The sequence below is a fragment of the Sebastes umbrosus genome, chromosome 10, assembly GCF_015220745.1.
Source record: "Sebastes umbrosus isolate fSebUmb1 chromosome 10, fSebUmb1.pri, whole genome shotgun sequence".
NCBI classification, from domain to species: domain Eukaryota; kingdom Metazoa; phylum Chordata; class Actinopteri; order Perciformes; family Sebastidae; genus Sebastes; species Sebastes umbrosus.
The window spans coordinates 24,534,952-24,557,033 of record NC_051278.1 but is presented as its reverse complement, the minus strand read 5'-3'; the positions used below and the strand labels follow the sequence as shown (position 1 = coordinate 24,557,033).

General features: G+C 41.5%; 1 protein-coding gene across 10 annotated transcripts in view; it reads right to left on the bottom strand.

The window, feature by feature from the left end:
* Nucleotides 1-207: 207 nt before the first annotated feature.
* Nucleotides 208-22,082, bottom strand: part of lrmda (leucine rich melanocyte differentiation associated) — a 351,320-nt gene continuing 329,445 nt past the window's right edge. For 9 of the 10 annotated variants that reach the window (XM_037781646.1, XM_037781645.1, XM_037781648.1 and 6 more), the window contains one exon: nt 2,839-3,386. In XM_037781646.1, the coding sequence (XP_037637574.1) occupies nt 3,307-3,386 (80 nt within the window). In that variant the 3' untranslated portion in view covers nt 2,839-3,306. Of the gene's footprint in view, nt 2,029-2,838; nt 3,387-22,082 lie in introns of those variants that run through there. The other variant, XM_037781641.1, reaches the window with a different exon arrangement.

The window sequence follows — 22,082 nt, the reverse complement described above, 5'->3', positions numbered from 1 at the left end:
ATCAAGCCTCATGTCCTGAACTGAGATGTCAATCAGGGACAGATTTTTAACCACTTTTGGCTCTATAGGCTTTATACAGGAAAATATTAATATTAATGTAATGGCCATTTGATCATTAGGAAAACGGTGTATCATGGTGGCAGAAGGAATTAATGTGAAGGAACCAGAGTACCTTAAGCTCTGCAGCAATTTGACAAGAGACACATATTAGTTCAACCCCTTTAATCACTTGAAGACATCCAGCTAATACAACTTTATATCAGATCAGTGATACATTTTCAGATTGGAGGGTTGCCTGGAAAACTTCACCTAAGATGCTAAAAGATAGAGGCATTTATCTTTTACATCATTTATTCTACCTGTAGCTTGTCGTGATAAGACATTCAAATCATAATAAACACATTACAAGGGCACTGTAAAACCACGGTGATCATACACGTATTATAAAATGTAAACATTTTTTAAAAAACAGTGCATTTGACAATATTCTATAAGATGCATTTTTCTGAAGATATATAGATTTAGACTTTGTTTTCATTGCATCACAATGCAAATAATACATCACACATATTTCAGTATGAAGTAGTTAACTGGTCGAAGACACAGTGGGGAAAAAAGGCACAACAACATGGCCTGTTTTTCATTAAAGCTGGTATTGGAACGTTTTGACATTAAAAGCTGCATTTGACACATCTGTACACATGTGCTAACACAGTGGATCCTAACCTTTTTCCTTAAGGGACCCCTTTTCTATCATTGAGTAAAGGGAGTGACATGTATTATGGATATTTCATATTATATTGAATACATAACAATAACAGTACAGAACAACTGATAAACTGCACAATAAACCCAAATAGTGAACGCAATAACTGCAGGAAGTAAAACGAGCGATTTGGATGAATTTTGAGCAGATTATTTCCTGTGAATATTACATCAGAGATGTGTTTTCCTGTTATTTCTTTGGAACTTTTAATATGATTCTCAGAATTTTTTTAATCTTTAACAATCATAATACTTAATATGCTTATTTTTGACAGAATCTTTGCCATTGTTCCATTAGCTCTTTGGTTGTTTTAAGTGCGTACTAATGCAGGTCGAGTCTGTTTAACAGAGAGGGAATACAGCTTGTGTTCAGGTCTTCACCGTGCCCTTATCCTGTTTATATCTTAAATAATAATCCATACTTTGAATACAACAATTTCATTTAGTTTTCTTCACGGAAATGAATGAAATGCTGAGATATAGGGCAACTGTATATTTAAAAAAAAAGTTGTCTTACACCCCTTAAAATCAATAAGGCCTTGCAACTCCCTGTCAAGCTTTGGTGAACCATAGTGGGGACTGGGACCCCCAGGTTGGGAACCAGTGTGCTAACATATACAATCTTACAACAGAAACTGTCCGAGTCATTGCTCAGATATCAGATATATATAAGCCTGACTTTTCTTTCTTTTCTTAGAGACACAATAATAAAATTCATTCAATAAAATTCATTCAAAGAAAAGAAGGAAAAGCGTTCTGCAGTGTGCCAAAAACTAAACAATAGAAACTGGTCATGCCTCAAGTTTTGAATGAAAATCTTTGAAAATCCTTGTTCTGTCAAACTCTGTAAAATGTATTAAGCGTGATTCATGTTCCGTGCGGCAACTTTTCGCCAGTCCGTGCACATCCAAATTTTTACAAACTATGCGGATGGGCAGAGAAAATGGAGAACTTTGAGGAGCTTTGAAAATGTTGGTTTGCCGTGAGGAGAAACCCTCCACAAATAATACAAAATAATATAAAGAATACAAATGTTTCCTTGTCACGATTCCACGTCAGCTCATGGCCGTGCGACCGCCCTTGTGGAAAGTATAGCCGAAGATTTAATGATTTAAACAGCAGTTATGTGTGTGATAGAGTGTGTGTGTGTGTGTGTGTGTATAAAAGAGAGAGAGAGATGAGTTCATGTCAGGCCCCAGGTGTGTGACCGTCACCCCTTTCACCCTTGATTAGTGGCGGCAGCGGACGGGTGATCCATCATGGCTGTCAAAGAAAAGGATGCAATTGGATGGGTGTGTTTGTCACTGACTGTGTGTAAGAAAATGAAAGACAGAGACAGAGACTGCCCGTGTGTGTGTGTGTGTGTGTGTGTGTCTCTGGCGTTGTGCGGTTGCTGATGCTTAGAGGCAATCATGTCAGTGGGAGTGTCAACTCTGACTCTGACTGTGAGCTGGAAGCAAGGAGGCACAAGCAGACCCAGCTCAGCAGAAGAGGCCACTAGTATGGGGCTGGATTACGAACTTTAAAAAAAACAAAAAACATTCCCCCTTGCATAATGGGAGTATAAATCACTAGTTTCATCACGATACCATATTGTATCGATTCTTTGGACATCAATACAATATTCGCAGATATCACAAAGTCTGCCACGATACGATTTCAATATGATTCAATTCAGGGGCCTGCGAACGATATGAGACTATATCATATGACCATTTAACAAAATCAGTTACATTTATATCAACTCCCAAAAGGCAACTAAAATGTGATTTGACCATCTATTATTGCTTCTTGTTTTTTGCGCTATGCCCTTTCACTGCAAATTTCCCCACTGCGGGACTAATAAAGGAATATCTTATCTTATCTTTACTTTAACCAACAGGTATCTGGCAAGATACAGGGACTTGGCTTGGGTCTTGAGGAGCTCTAGCATTTATTCACTGATAAATAAACTGTAACTTTCACACGCTGCACACTAGGTTCACAGCTATAACATTATGGCTACTCACCGTCACACACACTAGGCTCTCTTTCTCTCTCTCTCTCTCGGCTGACCGGACACTCGCTAACGTTATGCCGCTAGCACAGCTTGCTAACACCGGTCGTTCCCTTGTCATGATTCCATGTCAGCTCATGTCTGTGTGGACATCCTTGCGGAACGCATAACCGAAGCGCCGCTGCCTCTGTTTGGATGTTTAGAATTTGGGTTCGCTCGGCCGGAGATGGTGAAACAGACGTGCCATGGTAATTTCAAAATAAAGGCACATCTTGAAAATGATATGTATCGATGTTTTCACTTTGCATCGATGATAGTGGATCGTTGATCATTCAATCGATATATCGATCCAGATCGATGGATCGTTACACCCCTATTGCATAACAAACTCTTTTGAAGAAGTTTACATTTTTTTCCAGTGGGAGATCAGGTGACTCAAATATCACCAGTGGTTTTAAGAAATAAAGAGATTGATTTGATCCTCTTTTCCTTCTGTTAACTGCCCTTGTCACTCATGTCCCTCTTCATACCTGACCGGCTGTCCATCAGAGTTGGTCGTTTCGGATGAATCTGTTGCCTTCCGAGTGCTTGCCATAGTAAACGTAGCGACACTTGGCGAATACCCCTAAAAACAGTGAGAGAGAGAGAGAGTCAGGTGAGTTGTGGGTCATGGTTGTATTTAAAAATAACGAGGAAAACATTGAGGAAAAATGGAGAAAAAAAATATCTTTTCAGACTGGATTACTAGGGCTGCACAATTAATCTAAATTTTATCTAAATCGCAATATGGCACTTTATTTGTTAAAGGTGAATGTGTGTCAATATACCATTTTAAATGAAATATTATTGTGCTGCAGAGATGTCCTGGCCTACACATCATATTATACAGACTTCAGAAAACATCTTTGTTTGATACAGATCCCTGCAAAAATCACACCATAATCATTTGAATATTTTTTTCAATGAAAATGAAAATAATTATCTAAAAAATAACATCCCCTCTAACATCCAAAATCATATCGCAATTGCAATATCAGTGAAAATAATCCCAATTAGATATTTTCTCAAAATTGCGCAGCCCTAATTTGTACTGTATCTCTTGTAATATTTCAGTGACAGACAGACAAACTTGGCATTCACCAGTCAGTAACTTCTTGATCACATATTTGGGCCATATTCACATATATAATCACAGTGTTGGAGTTATAGATGTTTCTAACCTGTGGGGCGAGACCCTCACAGGGGATCCACAAACTGATATAACCAAAGAATGATACCAGTGCAGCTTTCAAGTAGGGCTGTGAATCGATTAAAATATTGCGATTAATGGCATGATTGTCCATAGTTCATCGCGATTAATCGCAAATTAATCACATATTTTTTAAGTATTTGTCAAGTATTTAATACTCTTATCAACATGGTAGTGGACAAATATGCTGCTTTATGCAAATTTATGTATATATTTATTATTGGAAATCAATTAACAATACAAAACAATGTCAAATATTGTTCAGAAACCCTCACAGGTACTGCATTTAGCATACGAAATATGCTCAAATCATAACATGGCAAACTGCAGCCCAACAGGCAACAACAGCTGTCAGTGTGCTGACTTGACTTTGACTTGCACCAAACTGTATGTGATTATCGTAAACTGGGCATGTCTTTAAAGGGGAGACTCGTGGGTACCCATAGAACCCATTTTCATTCACATATCTTGAGGTCAGAGGTCAAGGAACCCCTTTGAAAATGGCCATGCCAGTTTTTCCTCGCCAAAATTTAGTGTAAGTTTGGAGCTTTATTTAGCCTCCTACACGACAAGCTAGTATGACATGGTTGGTACCAATGGATTCCATAGGTTTTCTTTTTTCATATGATACCAGTATCTTCATTCTAGCTTTACAACTGCTACAACCTAAAAATCACAAGTTGCGTTATTATCACGTAAACTTTGACAGCCTTAGTTTCACGACATTCAAAACAAGGCGTAACATTTCACGAGGTAGTAAACAGCATCCAATGCGTTCATTAGACCTCAAGGATGCAGACGATAAGTTTCAGTGAGAAACGTTCAATGCAAACTAAACCATGTTTGTTTACTACTGTACAAAACCTCCACAGGGTAGCTTTAAATGGCAGCACTGAACTGTAGGGGGCGAGTGGTGTTGCTGGGAAGGATGAGCATCTTGTTCAAGAGAAAGACCAGTGTGGCCTCGGGGCAGACAGAGTCCTGACAGTAACAAGCTCACAGCCACCTACGCACACAGACACACACACTGACCTATCACAGCAGGTAATTATTCAATTATCAGCAGGCATGGCATTTGCGTATCTGCATGTAATAGGCTAATAAAACACACTAGATATTATGGGTGTAATGATACATAGATCTGGATCAATATATCGATTCAATGATCAATGATCCAATATCATCGATGCAAAGTGAAAAACATCAATAAATATCGTCATCTTTAGGATATGCCTTTATTTTGAAATTGCCACTTTATATTTATTACTTTTATTAAAAGAATATAAAGGATAGAGTTTTTCATTTAAATGTCTGAGAAAACTTTGTCAAATCATATTTCAGTTGCTTTTTGTGAGGTGACATAAATGTGACTGATTGTGTTAAAGCAGCAGTGGGAAGAAATTGAGCAAAAATTACTAAATAAAGTTATTTTTATGAAACGGTCACTATATCCTGACAGTAGTGCATGAGACAGGAAATAAATTGCCGTGTCCTACGGTGCTCCTAATGGCATCTGCAAGATTTCACAGACCGAAGGAAACAACCAATCAGAGCCGAGCTGGAGCCTGCTGTCCTGCTGGTCAACGGTCAAACTAGGCAGCGCTGATCAAATATGAATCAATATTCTGTTATCGTAATGCATATTTCTCGTATAAAATGTTTTCAGAAACATCTTGTAGTGTACTGTTTAGCTGTAAAATGAGAAAGTTTGTGACCCGGCAGCCATGTTGAAAGCAATTGAGGAAATACCAAGCACCGCCCACCAGCTGGAGCGCAGCCAATAGGAACGCTCTCTCTCTGAAATGACCTGTGATTGGCCAAGGATTTTTTTAAAGCCTGAAAACAGAGCCATGAGGAGGTGCATAAGTCTATTTTTTTTACTCAGAACACTTGAATTACAATATGCTGAAAGGTTACTATGGAATTTTTGCCAAAAGCTTTCTGCCTGCTGCAGGTTTAAATAGTCATATGATATCATCTCATATCAATCGCAGGCCCCTGAATTGAATCGAAATCGTATTTGTGATATCAGCAAATATTGTATTGTTGTCCAACGAATCGATACAATATCGTATCCTGGAGAAACTTGTGATTCACTCCCCTACTAGATAATACAGACAGATACATTTCTGAGTTGAGAACTTGCTACAGTATCCCACTTGTGCAGTATCTTGCATGGTGCTGCTGCACCTAAGAAGTTGCAAGTATGATACGTATTGATTCTACAGTATGAACAGTGTAAGTTACGCAAAGGTAATAAATCATTTACAGAAACTAGATTTAACTAGAATCCTGTAAAAGCAGCCATGTGCCCTCTATGCAGCTCAGAGGATGAATCCAAGATGGCCAGCAGTGCTTTCTTGTTGCCGTCCAGGGAGAGGGCAGCCCACAGCCCTGTGGCTTGCTCTGCTCTGATGTCACTGCGCTCCTGCTGCCACTTGATGAATGTGGCGGGGCCGCGGCTAGGTGTCACCTCTCACCAAATGAGGCAAGGACAAGTGGCATTAGTGCTGTCAATGATCCTCTGACAGCAGAACAGACACAGCTTTCGCCGGGCTTTTTTTAAATAGACATCAAGTGTATTACAGAAAGGAGGGGACGGAGACAGGGCAGAAAAAAGGAGAGACTTATGGGAGAGGCTGTGTCGCGGAGGGATGACGGGATGCTCCGAGCGCTAAGTCCAATCACATAATCCAAAGAGACACTGTCAAGGGCGGGGAGAGAATGGCAACTAAGTGACAGAAAGCAGAGACGGGGACAGAGATACTGGTGCCATATTAGTGCCGAGCATATTCTGATGCCACCCTCAATTCTAACCAAACCTGACACATCGCTCTCGTTCCCCCACTCTCTCTGACTCTTCAAAGTAGGCTCTACCAAGTCACACACACACACACATGCGCACATGTACAGTACGCACAAACACACACACACACACACACACACACCAGTCCCTCGCAGCAGTAGTGGGTGTTCTGTCAGGCGGAGGAGCAGTACAGCAGCAGCAGCAGCAGCAGCCCACAGGCCCGAGGACAAGCTCAGTCAATCTAAATCTGGACTTTGTAGTGGAGCAGTGCTCATTTCCCCTCATAGCCCAGCTACTTGAGGTGATCCAAACACTGAAGTGTGAGGAGCTGTCACCTCCGATAAAATCCGGGACCAGCTCCATGCCTGCCTGCTCCCCCGGTGTGTGAGGGGTACATATACGTGTGTGTGTGTGTGTGTGTGTGTGTGTGTGCGCGCATGTGTGTGCTTCTCTGACAGCGAGGAGGTTGGGGCGGGTGAATTCCAGCTGCCGTGATTTGCCTGGGGATATAGGTGCCACGGCTGGAGACTGGGCTTGACACCACAGGACTCGGGGTGTCTCACAGCGCTCTGATCACATGGGCGCCGAGGCCTTTCACATATTCACAGCTTACCCGGCGAGAAACTCACTCTCTCTCCAGGAGAGTGGGGCCCCCTTAAAGAGATTACCCACTGAGGTACCAGAACCAAGACTCCTATAAGACATGACCTAGAGGGGATATATTTGTAAGTTGCAACCAAAGCCTTTCAGAGATAACCTTCACAGATGAAGGAACTAAAGCTAAAGGCCCCTCAAGCCTTCACACTCTGCTGAGCTCGTCGCTCGCCCCGTGGGGACCGAGGAAGGATTGGAAGGGAACACATTCGGAGATTCTCCGAAACCAATCAGAAAGCTCTGGCAGCGTGTGACCTGTAACTCTCCAGCAAACAAAAAGCTATACCTGCGATCAAATGGGAAGAGGAAGAGTACATTAAAAGGACGGGTCCATATGTGTTCTGCTCCGTTTTTTTTCAAATGGAAGCGCCCACTCAGCCATTGCAAAAGGCAGTTGCTTAGGTTTCCAAAGTAAGCCAATCGAAGCTAATCAATAAGCTTATGAATAATGTGAACGCTAGCACTGGCTGAGTCCAAACTACCTGTGCTAAGTTTGGAAATAACTGAAAGGGTTGGTTCTGATTTTTTAAATGGTTGTATGTGTACTAACACGTTCTGCAAGGTAAAATGACTGATTTGTGAATTGAGTCTGGTCCGGACTTGAAGACTGCGATATAAAGGCTTCAGTTACTGTCAGAACGGGTTGTCTGACGGCGAGGTAAAGCGTCTGTGGACGGGAGCAGCAGGAAAATGTATTTTAGCCACCTAAAAAAAGTCAATATCAGTTTAAGTGTATACTATATTTAGAATATTTTCACAGCTTTACCTCCCCATCAGACAGCCCTTTCCGACGGGGAACTGAAGCCATTATGTTGTGGTCTTTAAGACCAGACCAGACTCCATTGACAAAACCATAATTTTACCTTGCAGAACACAGGAGTTGCTGCATCGATTGGTTAGTTTGTTTGTGTTATTGTGTGACTTTCGGATCCAAACTAATGTGGCGTCCACACAGCAGTACATTGATTTGCGACTGTGTCGATACTCCGGTCTGCTTCTCCAAACAGGGAGCGGGCTGACCGCCATCTAAGTTACCGTATGAAACGTTAATATACTGACTGGATGTATATTTACTGTACATGCAGCAGCAGCATCATCATGCAGAAACCTACGCCAGGTCACGTGGGAAAAAGATTTTAGAAGGGTTTGAGAAAATAGCATTTTGACACTAAAACATACATACTTTGATCCAAAATTTGAATGTTTGGATTTGAATACATAAGAAACACCACTGAGAAGCTACAGAATGATATAAAAACCTTAAAAAACCTTTAAAATAATGGACCCGCCCTTTAAGGTAAAGTGCAGAACAAAGAACAGGAACGAGGTCTGTTTCCCAGTGGGTGAAAAACTGCCTCGGAAAAAAAGTGTAATTTTCTGTGCAACCTGGCTCAAGCTCTGGATTTACATTGCAGCACTACATTAAGCAGTGTGTTATGTGCATAAACACATTCCAGTTGGCTGCATTTCCCTTCACAGCGAGAGCTTGCTCTTATTACGAGAAAAACCCGGAGAAAGATGGGGCGGTTGGAGACACAGAAGGGAATAACTAAGCCAAACTCACTCTTACATAACGCCTTCTGAGGCCGCGCTCGCGCCTGTGGGGTTCCGCCTGATGAACGGATACTTAATAACAAGTGGTACAGTGCCAAACCCAGTAGTCGGCGATATCCTCTGTGTATCCTAAGCCATGGATGAGCAAACTTGAATCAACACCCACACTCTCGACCATATACACACTATCGCAGGCCCATACACACTCTCATCTCGTGCACACAAACATAGCACACAGTGAGAACAGTGGGAGCGGCCATTAAAGTGACAGACTAACAAAGTGATGCGGAGGCTACTGTTTCCATCATGCCCTGGCGGAGGAACAATCAGGCCTTTATTCTGCATATGTCAGGCGGCACCTTGTTGTTTTTAAGGGGAGTAGCTAACCCTCTTGTCTTTATTAAAAGGCCCTACAGTCTGCATCTTGTATCTTCCTCTCGGTGAATGTTGCAGAGTAAGTTCATCGTCAGACAGTCTGGTCTTTTCAGAGCTGATTACCCAAAGCATGTGTCCTCACTACGGGGGCTTGATGGGCCATTCTGCCACAGTGTGAGTAAACCAGCTGTACAAAGCCTCCCATGTACAGTGCTCAAATATCAAATCAACACATATGGTAACAAAAGTTGTTTTTTTTTCTTTCTTGTGAATGTATAGTTTTTCGATATAAAGTTTAAGGGCACTAAACTAATCCACGCAGACAAGTGAGGACTCCTTACTCTTGTAAATTGTACAACATCACAATGATATACAAACAGAGGTTTAAAAGTTGTTGAATAACACAGTGTCAGTCAGTAGTGAGTAGTCCGGAGATTTCAAGGTGTCCCGCTGCAGCAGTCTAGCTTATGCTCCTGGTTCTGAAGGACTTACCAAAGACATTTCAATTTGTGCAGAAACTCCACCAACTGAACTGTCTCCTGGGTATCTAAGCAGATTTAGATCTCTCTGTGTTTCCACTGAATACTCTGTGCCTCATATATAAATAATAATATATGTAATACAATTTAGTAGAGAGACTGTCTAATTTCATTCTTCTGAATAGATATAAGAAGTCTTATCTCTTTCCTGTGCAGGACGGAACCTGCCAAAATAAAAAATGAATAAATAAATGAATAAATAAATAAATATTTTGTTAAATGTACCAAAAATAATGTTAACAATAAATGTAAGTATTAATGAATTGGTAAAATGTGACATAAATTGATATTTCTGTTTTAATTTGCTTCTTTATTTATTTACTTTTGTATTAATTCCCCTATCTATCTACTCTTATATTTAACTGTACCTTTTATATATTAATTTTCATTAACTTTTACATTTTTTATCTTTTTTGTATTTATTTAAAATGTATCTTTAAATGTATTTATCCATTATTGCAAATTAAATTGCATTTATTTATATATTTATTATTTCTGCATGATTTTCCTTTTGCGATTTCCCCCTAGTAATTTCCCCTAACTTATTAATTTCTGTATTCTTTTCTTTATACATTTCTTTATGCATTTCTGCCTCATTATACAAATGTTTCCTTCAACATGTGTCATGGGGTCAGAGTGCATAGATCGACTATATGCTCACACTTAGAGAGAACATTGATTACCTGTAACAGTAGATCGCAGGGATGGGAAGGGTGGGTTATGAAAGTTAGGCTTAGACTTCTGCTACCCAACCTCAAACTCACTGGTCCCAACAATGTATGAGGTTTCTGCTTTTGTTGCAAGTCAGGCTGTTCACATTCACTGTTCGTAATGCACTGTAATTTGTATAACCAACGTAATTGCGAGCCAGGACGTGCAGGGCTGCCTCTAAGGAAGTCAGGTGACGTAGTAAAAAGAGCTACAAAGTATGTGTAGGGAGGAGGTCGAGGTGGATCGTGGCGGGTCAACGTTGACTTATTTTACCTTTCTTTTGTTTTGTGCTTTAATTTACATACTTAACTAACGCCACTTACGTAAGTTACATAACAAACATAGCCTACTTATTTTACGTAACAAACTTACTTATTTTAACCCAAGCAGAGATATTTTCCTGAACCCAACCGAGTGGTTTTGTTGCCTAAACAGGTTCTGCACTGCAGGGACTTGTGCAGATGCATTGATCGTTTGTGTTGCTGGAAATTCGTTGGAGAACACACACAAAATAATTTTTCATACTGTAAGATATAATACAAACTGTTGTATGAGGATACAATGTGCAAGTAGATTTGCAAAGCCCGCGAGAGTGTGGCCAAGGCCACAGTCCAGTTTGAGTCTCAAATACGCAGTTGGGTTCTGACGGTCTGGACTACGTGGGTTTGGCTGGGTTCAGGTCTCAGGTTGAGACCCGTGTTAGTGGAGCTGTAAAGAGCTGTGATGTGGAACACAGCATATTAAGCATAATACAATGCTAATATATTAATCTGGAGTGCAACTCTAGACTCAGAAGTAATACTTCATTTGATTCCCATTTCTAATAGTTGCTATTGGATATACTGTATGGAGATCCCACTGTCAGTTTTACATACTGTACATGTACCGCACCTCTAAAAACAACTGAGAATGGCTTTCAGGTGAATGCTTTTTCCATATTGATTTTTTTTAAGTTATTCTTAAAAATTCAAGGCAAGCACCACAACTAGGGCTTCTGTTTGGGATTCCTAGCCACATTAACACACACAGCCTGCTTCAAAACTCTGCATTTCATCAGCACACACACATTTGTGCATGCACACACACACCTACAAGGGAGAGAAAGAGAGGGAGTCATGGAGAGGAGGAAGATGGAGTGGGTTTAATGATTGTTCCCTGCATAAAATCAGCTCGACTCTTTTCAAGGGCCATCAATATGTCACCGAAAGACACATCCGACGGATGTAGCTTTTAACATCAAGGTTATCTATTCTCGGCATGAATCCACTCCCTCCACTCCTAGTTTCTCGTACTGTCTCCTTTTCATATCTATCCTCCCCTCAACAACCTCCTCAACTGCTTCCACTCTGTCTTCCTCTTTCTCTGCACTCTTTACTCTATTATTTGCTCTCTTTGATTCCTCTCTCTTCCTCTCTGACTCGCTGTATTTTTTTCGCCTCCTCTGCTTTTCTGTCCCACCCTCTAGTTTGGCCACTTAGCCGACAATTCCATCAGTGCTGCCATCCATCAGGGAAAAAATGCAATGAGAAAAAAAAGCCAATTAACAAGGCAATTACACTTTCTGTATTATCTCCAAGGGCTGAAATAACACTGCTGGGCAGGTGGGGGATGGGGTCAGATGGAGCTGGGGGCAAGCATCCATAAGAGTTGGTGCGAGAGTGACTTATGAGCTTGGGGCGTAGGCTGCTGTGAGCCAGGGCTATTATTGTGGACACGATCCATCTCCGGCTGTCCTTTTATCAGTTCAGCCCAACGTCATGAGATGGAGTCGCCACCTCCTCTCTATAGGGAGGCCTGCAGATAGATAACCCCCCTGCGTCCCATAAACCAACAGCCAGTGGACTGATTCAGCCTACTGAGAGGCGGGCTGGCACACACAGCACATTGCCACGGAGAAAAATAATATTGTTTCACTTAGTATTGGTATGCTTTGTGTGTGTCAGTGTTTTTCTTGAAACCACCTATTATATATTTCCAAAGCCTCTCATTGAATATGGGAATATGCATTTGCTCTATGCTTGATTTCACAGTCAGGACGGTGGAGGCCAATCACAGGCCCAATGAAATCAAGTATATGTGGCTAAAGCTGGGCTCAATTTGGCCAAAAGATGCCAGCAGGAATGGAAAGTGTATGTTCACACAGGATAAATTCACTCCAGAAGTGTTTTCCACACGCCATCCAGCTGTTTCTCAACAGTAAAATGCACTAAGGAAACACACAAACAAACAAGCTTGCTCCATCTATCCATCCATCCATATACACTCACCGGCCACTTTATTAGGTACAAGGTGTACCTAATAAAGTGGCCGGTGCTAGTACCGGGTGGTCTTCTGCTGCTGTAGCCCATTTGCTTCAAGGTTGGACGTGTTGTGCGTTCAGAGATGGTATTCTGCATACCTTGGTTGTAACGAGTGGTTATTTGAGTTACTGTTGCCTTTCTATCATCTTGAACCACTCTGCCCATTCTCCTCTGACCTCTGACATCAACACAACCACACAACTGCCGCTCACTGGATATTTTCTCTTTTTCGGACCATTCTCTGTAAACCATAGAGATGGTTGTGCATGAAAATCCCAGTAGATCAGCAGTTTTTGAAATACTCAGACCAGCCCGTCTGGCACCAACAACCATGCCACGTTCAAAGTCACTTAAATCCCCTTTCTTCCCCATTCTGATGCTCGGTTTGAACTTCAGCAAGTCGTCTTCACCACCTCTAGATGCCTAAATGCATTGAGTTGCTGCCATGTGATTGGCTGATTAGCTATTTGTGTTAACAAGCAATTGAACAGGTGTGCCTAATAAAGTGGCCTATCTATCTATCTAATCTCACAGGAAGGCGTATAAATACCACTACATTACACGGACATTCTGCATCATGAGTACGCATTTTAGCCTTTTCGCATGTCATATGAACGCCACACAACTAAACTACGATTACGTCAGCGGTTAAGTTCAGGCAATAAAACCACTTAATTAGGTTTAGGAAAAACGTCATGGGTTGGCTTAAAATAAGTACGTAAACTAAGTAAAATACATACGGAAAGAACTACGGGAAATACCTCGCAAACGTCACTGAAAAACACGTGACAATCATCACGTAACTCACAAAACATAACTCACAAAACAACGGTCAACACTGGTCTCGAGCACCGGCCTCCTGGTTAAAAGTCTAGTGTTTGTTGGATCCATCCACCTTCCCACTCGCCATAAGCAGTCTTTCTCGCTTTTTAAACTAAGTTACTAACTCTTACCGTAGCATTTATATGCGGATGCGTTTACATGGCAGTCACGACAGGATACATGGCATACAAATGACACAAGAAAATCAAGACAGGCGTACTTATTGCACGCTAAACGCCTTGCGCATTATTGTGGCATTCAAACGCCTTTTTGTGCAAACAGGCTGATCTATCTATAAAGCTTCTGTTGTACTACTGTATTGAAACATTTTCTATCACTTGATTTACTAATGTTACACTGTGTTTTTTAAGCACTGAAAAAAGGCATACTTTACACATTTCACCTCCAACAGTGACCTATAATTAGGCTTCTATTGTGATGCTACGCAAGTGTTATACAAGTGATGCTGTTTTCATTGCTTTGAAGTGTATTGCTGGTGTTTTGGTAGAATGATTTTTAGATTTTTTATTTCATTTTTCAGAGATTTTCAGTGATTTGGTAGTGTATATGTGTGTGTATGTGTGTGTGTGTGTGTGTGTGTGTGTGTGTGTGTGTGTGTGTGTGGGAGTGAAGGGTTTATACTTAAGTACAACATATTGATGGCACCGACATGAGAACCACCTTATTATCATTTTTATGATGCACATTTCTCACAAAAAAATGAAGGCTGCTTACTCCATCTTTTCTCTACTAATAGACTCCTCTACCAATTAGTTAACCATCCTAACAGCTGAGGTGTCACCCGTCTCTCTTGGGTCTCAAACAAAACTCCTGCATGTAACTTTGAAAATTAAAGTGACATTTGTCCTCTCCCAATAAAAAAATATTTAGTCCATTAAACATAAATAGCTGTCATTATGATGCATGCCCTGGGCCCAGGCCTTCCCGGTTTCCCTCCTGGCTGTTTACTGCGGCCAAACAACTGCAGCGCCTGCATGTTCTCAACTTCAGCGTATTGATTAAACTTTTAAATAGCTGCCATATAACCCTGGGACATCAGGAAGATTAATTTGCGTCAATGTTCATCTGTAATTCATTAGCCATTTATACTCTCCACATCCACACAGGCTATCAGGGAAATGCGCCCCATTTTTCACCCAGGCAGAGGCTGGGGAGCAGGCAGAGAGAAAGAGGGATGGAAGGAAGGAGGGGATTATACTGCCTACAACAGAAGGAGAACTCTAACGAGCCAAGAGTGCATAGCAAGGCATGCAGGACACTAAAACATCCAGCATGAATACTAAGAAATACACGCTTATATACAGTACATGGTGCCATTTCATAGAAATATAAGGAAAAATGCCCACAATTAGATATCAATTGCTGAATTGATTATATTTTGCTGTAATTATCTCGGTTTAACAAGCCCCCATAATGATATGCACACATCACAACACATAGCTTCAAAGCAACACATAACAACACATCAAAACAACACATAGCTTCATAACAACGCACAACAACACATAGCTTAAATAAAAACACATAACAACCAATAGCTTCATAAAAACACATAACAACACATAGCTTAAATAAAAACACATGACAACACATAGCTTAAATAAAAACACATGACACATCAAAACAACACATAGCTTCATAACAACGCACAACAACACATAGCTTAAATAAAAACACATAACAACCAATAGCTTCATAAAAACACATAACAACACATAGCTTAAATAAAAACACATGACAACACATAGCTTAAATAAAAACACATGACACATCAAAACAACAAATAGCTTCATAACAACACATAGCTTCATAAAAACACAGAACAATACAGCTTCATAACAACACTTAGCTTAAATGAAAACACATAACAACCCATAGCTTCATAATAACACATAACAACCCATAGCTTCATAATAACACATGACAACACATAGCTTAAATAAAAACAAATTACAACACATAGCTTCATAACAACACATAACAACACATAGCTTAAATGAAAACACATAACAACACATAGCTTCATAGCAACACATAGCTTCATGAAAACACATATTAACACACCGTAACAACAAACCGTAACACGCTCACGGGAGCACAGGAGCAATTGATGATGATGTTCTCCTTTAGTTGGGCATATATCAAGGCTAGTTAGCAATACAACCCAAAGTTCTACCAAAGTACAGTGTTGCTTCAACTGTGATTAGAGGTTACTGACGATCAAGAACTTTATCCAGCGATATCTCTGTCAATTTTACTGCTAATAAAAAGATAAATGTACCGATGGAAAGCTGAAGATCTTGTCGTTCTATCGCATTCTATCATGAAGGCAAGGGGGTAAAGTTGGACCCTGAAGTGATCATTCTCCTTTGATTTGGTTTTCACATTTTTCTCAGGTTAAAAGCTTTTAAAAAGCACCTTAAAAAAAAGGGGAAAAGAATATGACTGTGATCTTCTGACATCTGATCTTATAAGCTTGAACACAGCTTGGAAATCATAAAATCAGTATTCTGCAACACTTAGGAATATTAAGCACTATTTTGCGGCCATTTTGAAAAATAGCTGCCACGGCCCTCAGGCCCCAAATTAGTAGTGCCCCGATGTCTATATCTCTTCGTAACATATAAACCTACATCTGTGCCAAATGTGTTGCTTTTATCGCAAAATGCACAGTTGTTGTGCTTAACTGCCCCGCTAGAGTGAAAACCCTGTGTTTCGTGTCCCATCCGTCGCCCCCGACCTCCACCCCATATGGAGTTTCCCGCTGTCTATACTACAGTGCCTGACTTCCGCTTCTGCTCCAGTCATAATTGCTCTGGTCGCTGGAGGTCGCTATCATGTTCTGTTATACCTCCTTTCAGTGATCTTCCGTGTGAATAGATGATAAAACCTACTATTGGGTGTAGTGGGCTACCCCTATTGTCCCACATCTATTGTGCTTATATCGACTGATAAAGTCTATTTAATAGCTTGACAACAGTCTAATTGGCTGGCCATGTTGTATACTTCCTTAGTCCATCACCCATTCAAACATCATGTTTCTCCACCACAGCACTAACACACAATGTATACAAACACATTTCTTGAGCTATAATTCATTGTGATGTATTGTGTTTTTTGCTTCCATTGTTGCAGAGCAAACTTTCATTTCACTTCAGGGACCGAAAGAGATAGATAGAAGAGAGATTTAGGAACTGTGTGCATGACTCAGGTAAAAACAACATATATACACACACACACACTGAGGGCCAACAAAGGATACAAAAGAGCGAGAGAGTGTGTGAGTGGGAGATGGAGAGTTGAAAGATTTGCTATTGCCACGGGCTGATAGGCTGTCAAGGGGAGGTTGCTGGGTCGTGGCTCAACCAGCTCTGATCAATACCAGGTTGATTTTGCCACATGATTCTCCTTAAAGCGCAACGATAACACATTCTGTATGTTTTTCTATGCTTCAGGTACTGAGAGCCACTGTTACAGAAGAGGCTAGTCATGTGATTAAGGTCAATATTGACAAATTAAACAGAGAAATTTCATTAAAGTATAGAATAAAACACATTAATTAATAATTAGACATGCTGTATGTATAGGGTATGTTACAAGCTTATCGGCAACATTGGTTTCGCGTCGGAAAAATGACACTCCATCACTGTCAGTTCACTAAATGGCTATAATCAAACACTTTAAATTGAGGATGGCATTATTCATTGATGGGTGAATTACAGTTATAACCAGATAAATGCCTATCAGTCTTTGTACTTCCAACTTATGAGGATGAGAAGGAAATTGAATTCTGGGGCACATAAATTTTGACTGAAGAAAGAGATTACCGTCGTGGGGGGGTCTAATGAAAAAAAAAAAAATGGTGAAATTAATTTCAGTGACATTTATTCCACATGGAGGCAGGAGAGAACACTGGTTACAGTAGCTCTGGAGTCGGGAGATAAGAGGAGGGTTGTTTAAGGCGGGGGACTGAGACAGTTTACAAAGTCCTTAATCCCCTTGGACTGCCTTTCTCTAGGCATCCACTATCATCTAGCCAACTCACTGACAACACCTTGCATACAAAAAAACTCTCTCCTGTAAGCACAACAATGACAAGTTGATTATTTACTGCTGGAGTTATTGGAAGGGTTCATCTACCCTTAAGGGCACATAAAATCACTAATGACACCAGTAATCATAAGTGCTCATTTTCTCCGTCAACATGTGGATCACAAATCACCACACACACGGCCCTGACACTGATCGATTGTGTTCTTCATTACACCCAGGATTTCTAATTAAAAGAAAAGCACAGATAAGTGGTTCAAACCCCTGACCGAAATAGAAAGAAAAAGTGAAAATCGCAATTAGAGGTTTGGCTGTGTTCGGTAATGGCGCCGTTAATAAGAGCGGCTGGTGAGTCACTCAATGAAGGTTTAATCACTGGGACAGGATTCAATAACAAAAGAGCATAACATTAATCACCAGAGAGTGATAACTTCACTGTTCATCTCTTTGACATTGGAGGAAGGGATGAATTAATGATGCTCTCCATCCGAACACATTAAATAATAATTATCAGGCAAAACAGCATGAAAGGGACTGCGTAATGAACCCCATTGTCAGGTCAATTACAACCACATAAAACTGTTCAAAGGGAAGTAGCTTGTTACCAGATAGCCGTAGCAGAAAGGACAGCGGTGGCTTTATCAGTGGAAGGTGCGGGGCGACCTCTTCCCTCTGATATCAGGGCTTAAAATGCGTTGAGGGGTTGAAATACAGTTTATACTTAGAGGGCACCGAAACTCTGTCTGGCTGAACGAGCCCACTGTGAAAAAGCTAGAAGAGTTCAGCGAGGCATTCAGCGAGGAACACATCGAAAATTGGTACGCAAAAGATAAATGACATGACAATGACAGTGTTTTGCCGTCACTAAAGCAATGTCAGTCGCTAAGTGCCATGTTAACTAAACTCAACTACACAGACAATGGTGGACGTCACGCATCAGCGGACAAAATGGCACCTCGCTACCTGTCAGTGGCAATTTCCATCAAATCAAAAAAAATTTAGCCACGAGAGGAACTGCTGCTTGAGTTTTACACATGCATAAAAGCATGCATGGGTAATAAAGGCGCGCATTGCGCTGTATTTTCCATCACACCATCAAATTGACAATGGTTGTTTCGTAAAGCTCTTGCCTTTCACTCAACACCAGGCACGTCAGGTTGTCCTCTAGCTTCTCTTCTTGAGCTAGACATCAATTACCGCATGGCTGCTACCACTCTGAGACGCTCTCTTAAACAAACAGCCCGGCAACCTCCAGCGTGACACATATCAATACTAATCTGACGTCTTGTTCCACAGTCGTTCCCCTCAGACCCCGGCTGGCTGCACCTGCCTGACCGCAGTGCCCAGGGTTGGCTGTACTCCTTCACACTTCCTTCCCCTGCAGACATCAAACACTTATTACTCCCCATCCTGGCCCTGCTAACTGACTGGCCTGTCTGGGCCACACGGGGACCCCATTATTAGAGTCATTTCAGTGCCCATCCTGACGCCTGTTAGGCAGTTCTCTACCTGGGGCTCCTGCTCCCTGCCTGCCCGACTGAGTGCCTGGCCAGCCAAACAGTGATTGGACATGACATGGTGACAGAAAACAGGGGAGAAGGGCAATAGAAATAAAAGAACAGAGATGGCAGAGTGAGGCGGACAGAGACGGAGAGAGAGGAAGGTGGGTATGTTAGCCAGGGCCCTCGTGGCGTAGGGTGTGCCCATCAACACGGATGAGCGTTAGCCAAGAGCCGCGTGTCACAATGATGGAGAGGCTGGATCACTCACATCAGAGCTTCATCTGACTGGAAGATATCAATCTCCAGGCCTAATCCAATAGGACATGGTAAAATATCCTTTAACATTGCTCTCCCACCCTGCCTTTGTGTGTCCCCTGCTTCTGTCTCTCTCTCGCTGCTGAAAATGTGTGTAACCTTCATTGTTGGACCTCAATCGACCACACTCATTTTCACATCCCATTTCCTCTGTCTCTAGCACTGACAGTCAAATTATGATGGACAAAACAGTGCCTTGACATATGGCATTTAGCACAATTTGTCACTATATGGGGCAAGAAAAAAAGAAAAGGAAAGAAAGTGCAGATCACTACACATGCGCAGTTTCAACATCAGGGATTCTACCTTTATGTTTTGAAAGAGGGTGTTGAGGAAAATGAACTCAAGTGTGGTTTCTTTTGTTGTTTGTGTGTCTATTTGTTTTCTTCATGGTGGAGCATTTGGAAGTCATTACAATGAGGTGACACACATTTACAGGATGTTTATTTGTCAATGTACACTCACCGGCCACTTTATTAGGTACAAGGTGTACCTAATAAAGTGGCCGGTGCTAGTACCGGGTGGTCTTCTGCTGCTGTAGCCCATCTGCTTCAAGGTTCGACGTGTTGTGTGTTCAGAGATGGTATTCTGCATACCTTGGTTGTAACGAGTGGTTATTTGAGTTACTGTTGCCTTTCTATCATCTCGAACCACTCTGCCCATTCTCCTCTGACCTCTGACATCAACAAGGCATTTTCGTCCACACAACTGCCGCTCACTGGATATTTTCTCTTTTTCGGACCATTCTCTGTAAACCCTAGAGATGGTTGTGCGTGAAAATCCCAGTAGATCAGCAGTTTTTGAAATACTCAGACCAGCCCGTCTGGCACCAACAACCATGCCACGTTCAAAGTCACTTAAATCCCCTTTCTTCCCCATTCTGATGCTCGGTTTGAACTTCAGTAAGTCATCTTCACCACCTCTAGATGCCTAAATGCATTGACTTGCTGCCATGTGATTGGCTGATTAGCTATTTGTGTTAACAAGCAATTGAATAGGTGTGCCTAATAAAGTGGCCGGTGAGTGTCTATGTGAATATACATATGCATACTGTATATAATGTGTGTGTACTCATTAACTAATTCCTGTAATTGCTACTTACTTGGCTTCTCCTTTTGACAAGACTTAAAGGGGACCTATTACGCTTTTGTGCTTTGTCCCTTTAGTGTGTTATATAGTTTTTTTGTGCATGTAAAAGGTCTCCAAAGTAACAAAGCCCAAAGTCCTCACCAAAGGGAGTTAGTCTCCCCCACAGAAACACTGTTCCTGAGCTGCCTTGATTGAAGTACTGCCTTTTCTTTCGTAACGTGGTGATGTCACCAAGTAACATACTTTGGCTAGTGGCTAGTTGGGCACACCGTCAAACAAAGGTAGTCAGAGTGGAGCTTAGTTGGTTCGGTAGACCAATCACTACAGAGTTGGGCCAGCTGACCAATCAGAGCAGACTGGGCTTTTTTGGGAGGGGGGGCAGGGCCTCAAACAGAGCGTTTCAGACAGAGGGTGAAAAGAGATGCTACAGCAAAGCCGGTACAAGAAAAGTAAAGCGCTTTTTGAACATTAAAGCATGTAAACATGTTCTAGTAGAAACCCAAAATACAAGTATGCAACCAAAAATGAGCATAATAGGTCCCCTTTAAAGTTTGTAATGGTGGCGTAATGTCTACCTGAGCAGAGAATGAAGTCACTCTCCCTCTGTGTGTTTTGTAATCTGAGCTTCTCTGTGCTTTGTCGTTATAGCTGGGCCGGACGCGTGTGCTTTTAGCGCATGTTCGTGCATTTGAGCGTGCCCAACTGGCTAACTCAAGGCCGCTGCTCTGCACTGCGCTCATACGACAGTTACAGCTGTTGACGCAAAGTCGACCGAATTGGTCAACACTGGCACATTTACAGATATACAGAATCCTTGATTAATGCGTGTGGTTTGAAAAAAAAAAAAGCCTGATGTGACTACTAGTCAAATGACTTCAAATAGGTCTAAATTATTTACAGAAAAAAGCATATATATGGCAGCAAGCATGCATGTAAACCAACAAATATTGTAATTGTTTTTAATATAAAGGTTGAATTGATGAATAATGAATCCCTGGTGACATCATACGCTGCTCAAAATTATGGCTGTGTCAAATTGGCATGCCGTCATTTCCTGCCAGAATTCAAACTAATGAACCCGCGGTAGCCAATCAGGTGTGAGGTAGAGGTGATGATAGGTTTGTGTTGTGTGGAATATTTCATACCCCTCTGGCCTCCCCGTGCCCCATTCAGACGGATGGCTCCACTGTAACTCTACTCCTCTTAATTAATATGACATATCCCCTGTTCATATGCAGAGAGTGAGGGAGGGGACAGAGAGATGGAGGTACGAGGGAATGATTAACTGTGGATCTGTCCCTCCTTGTGAGAAATGATCTCGCCTCCTCTTCTCT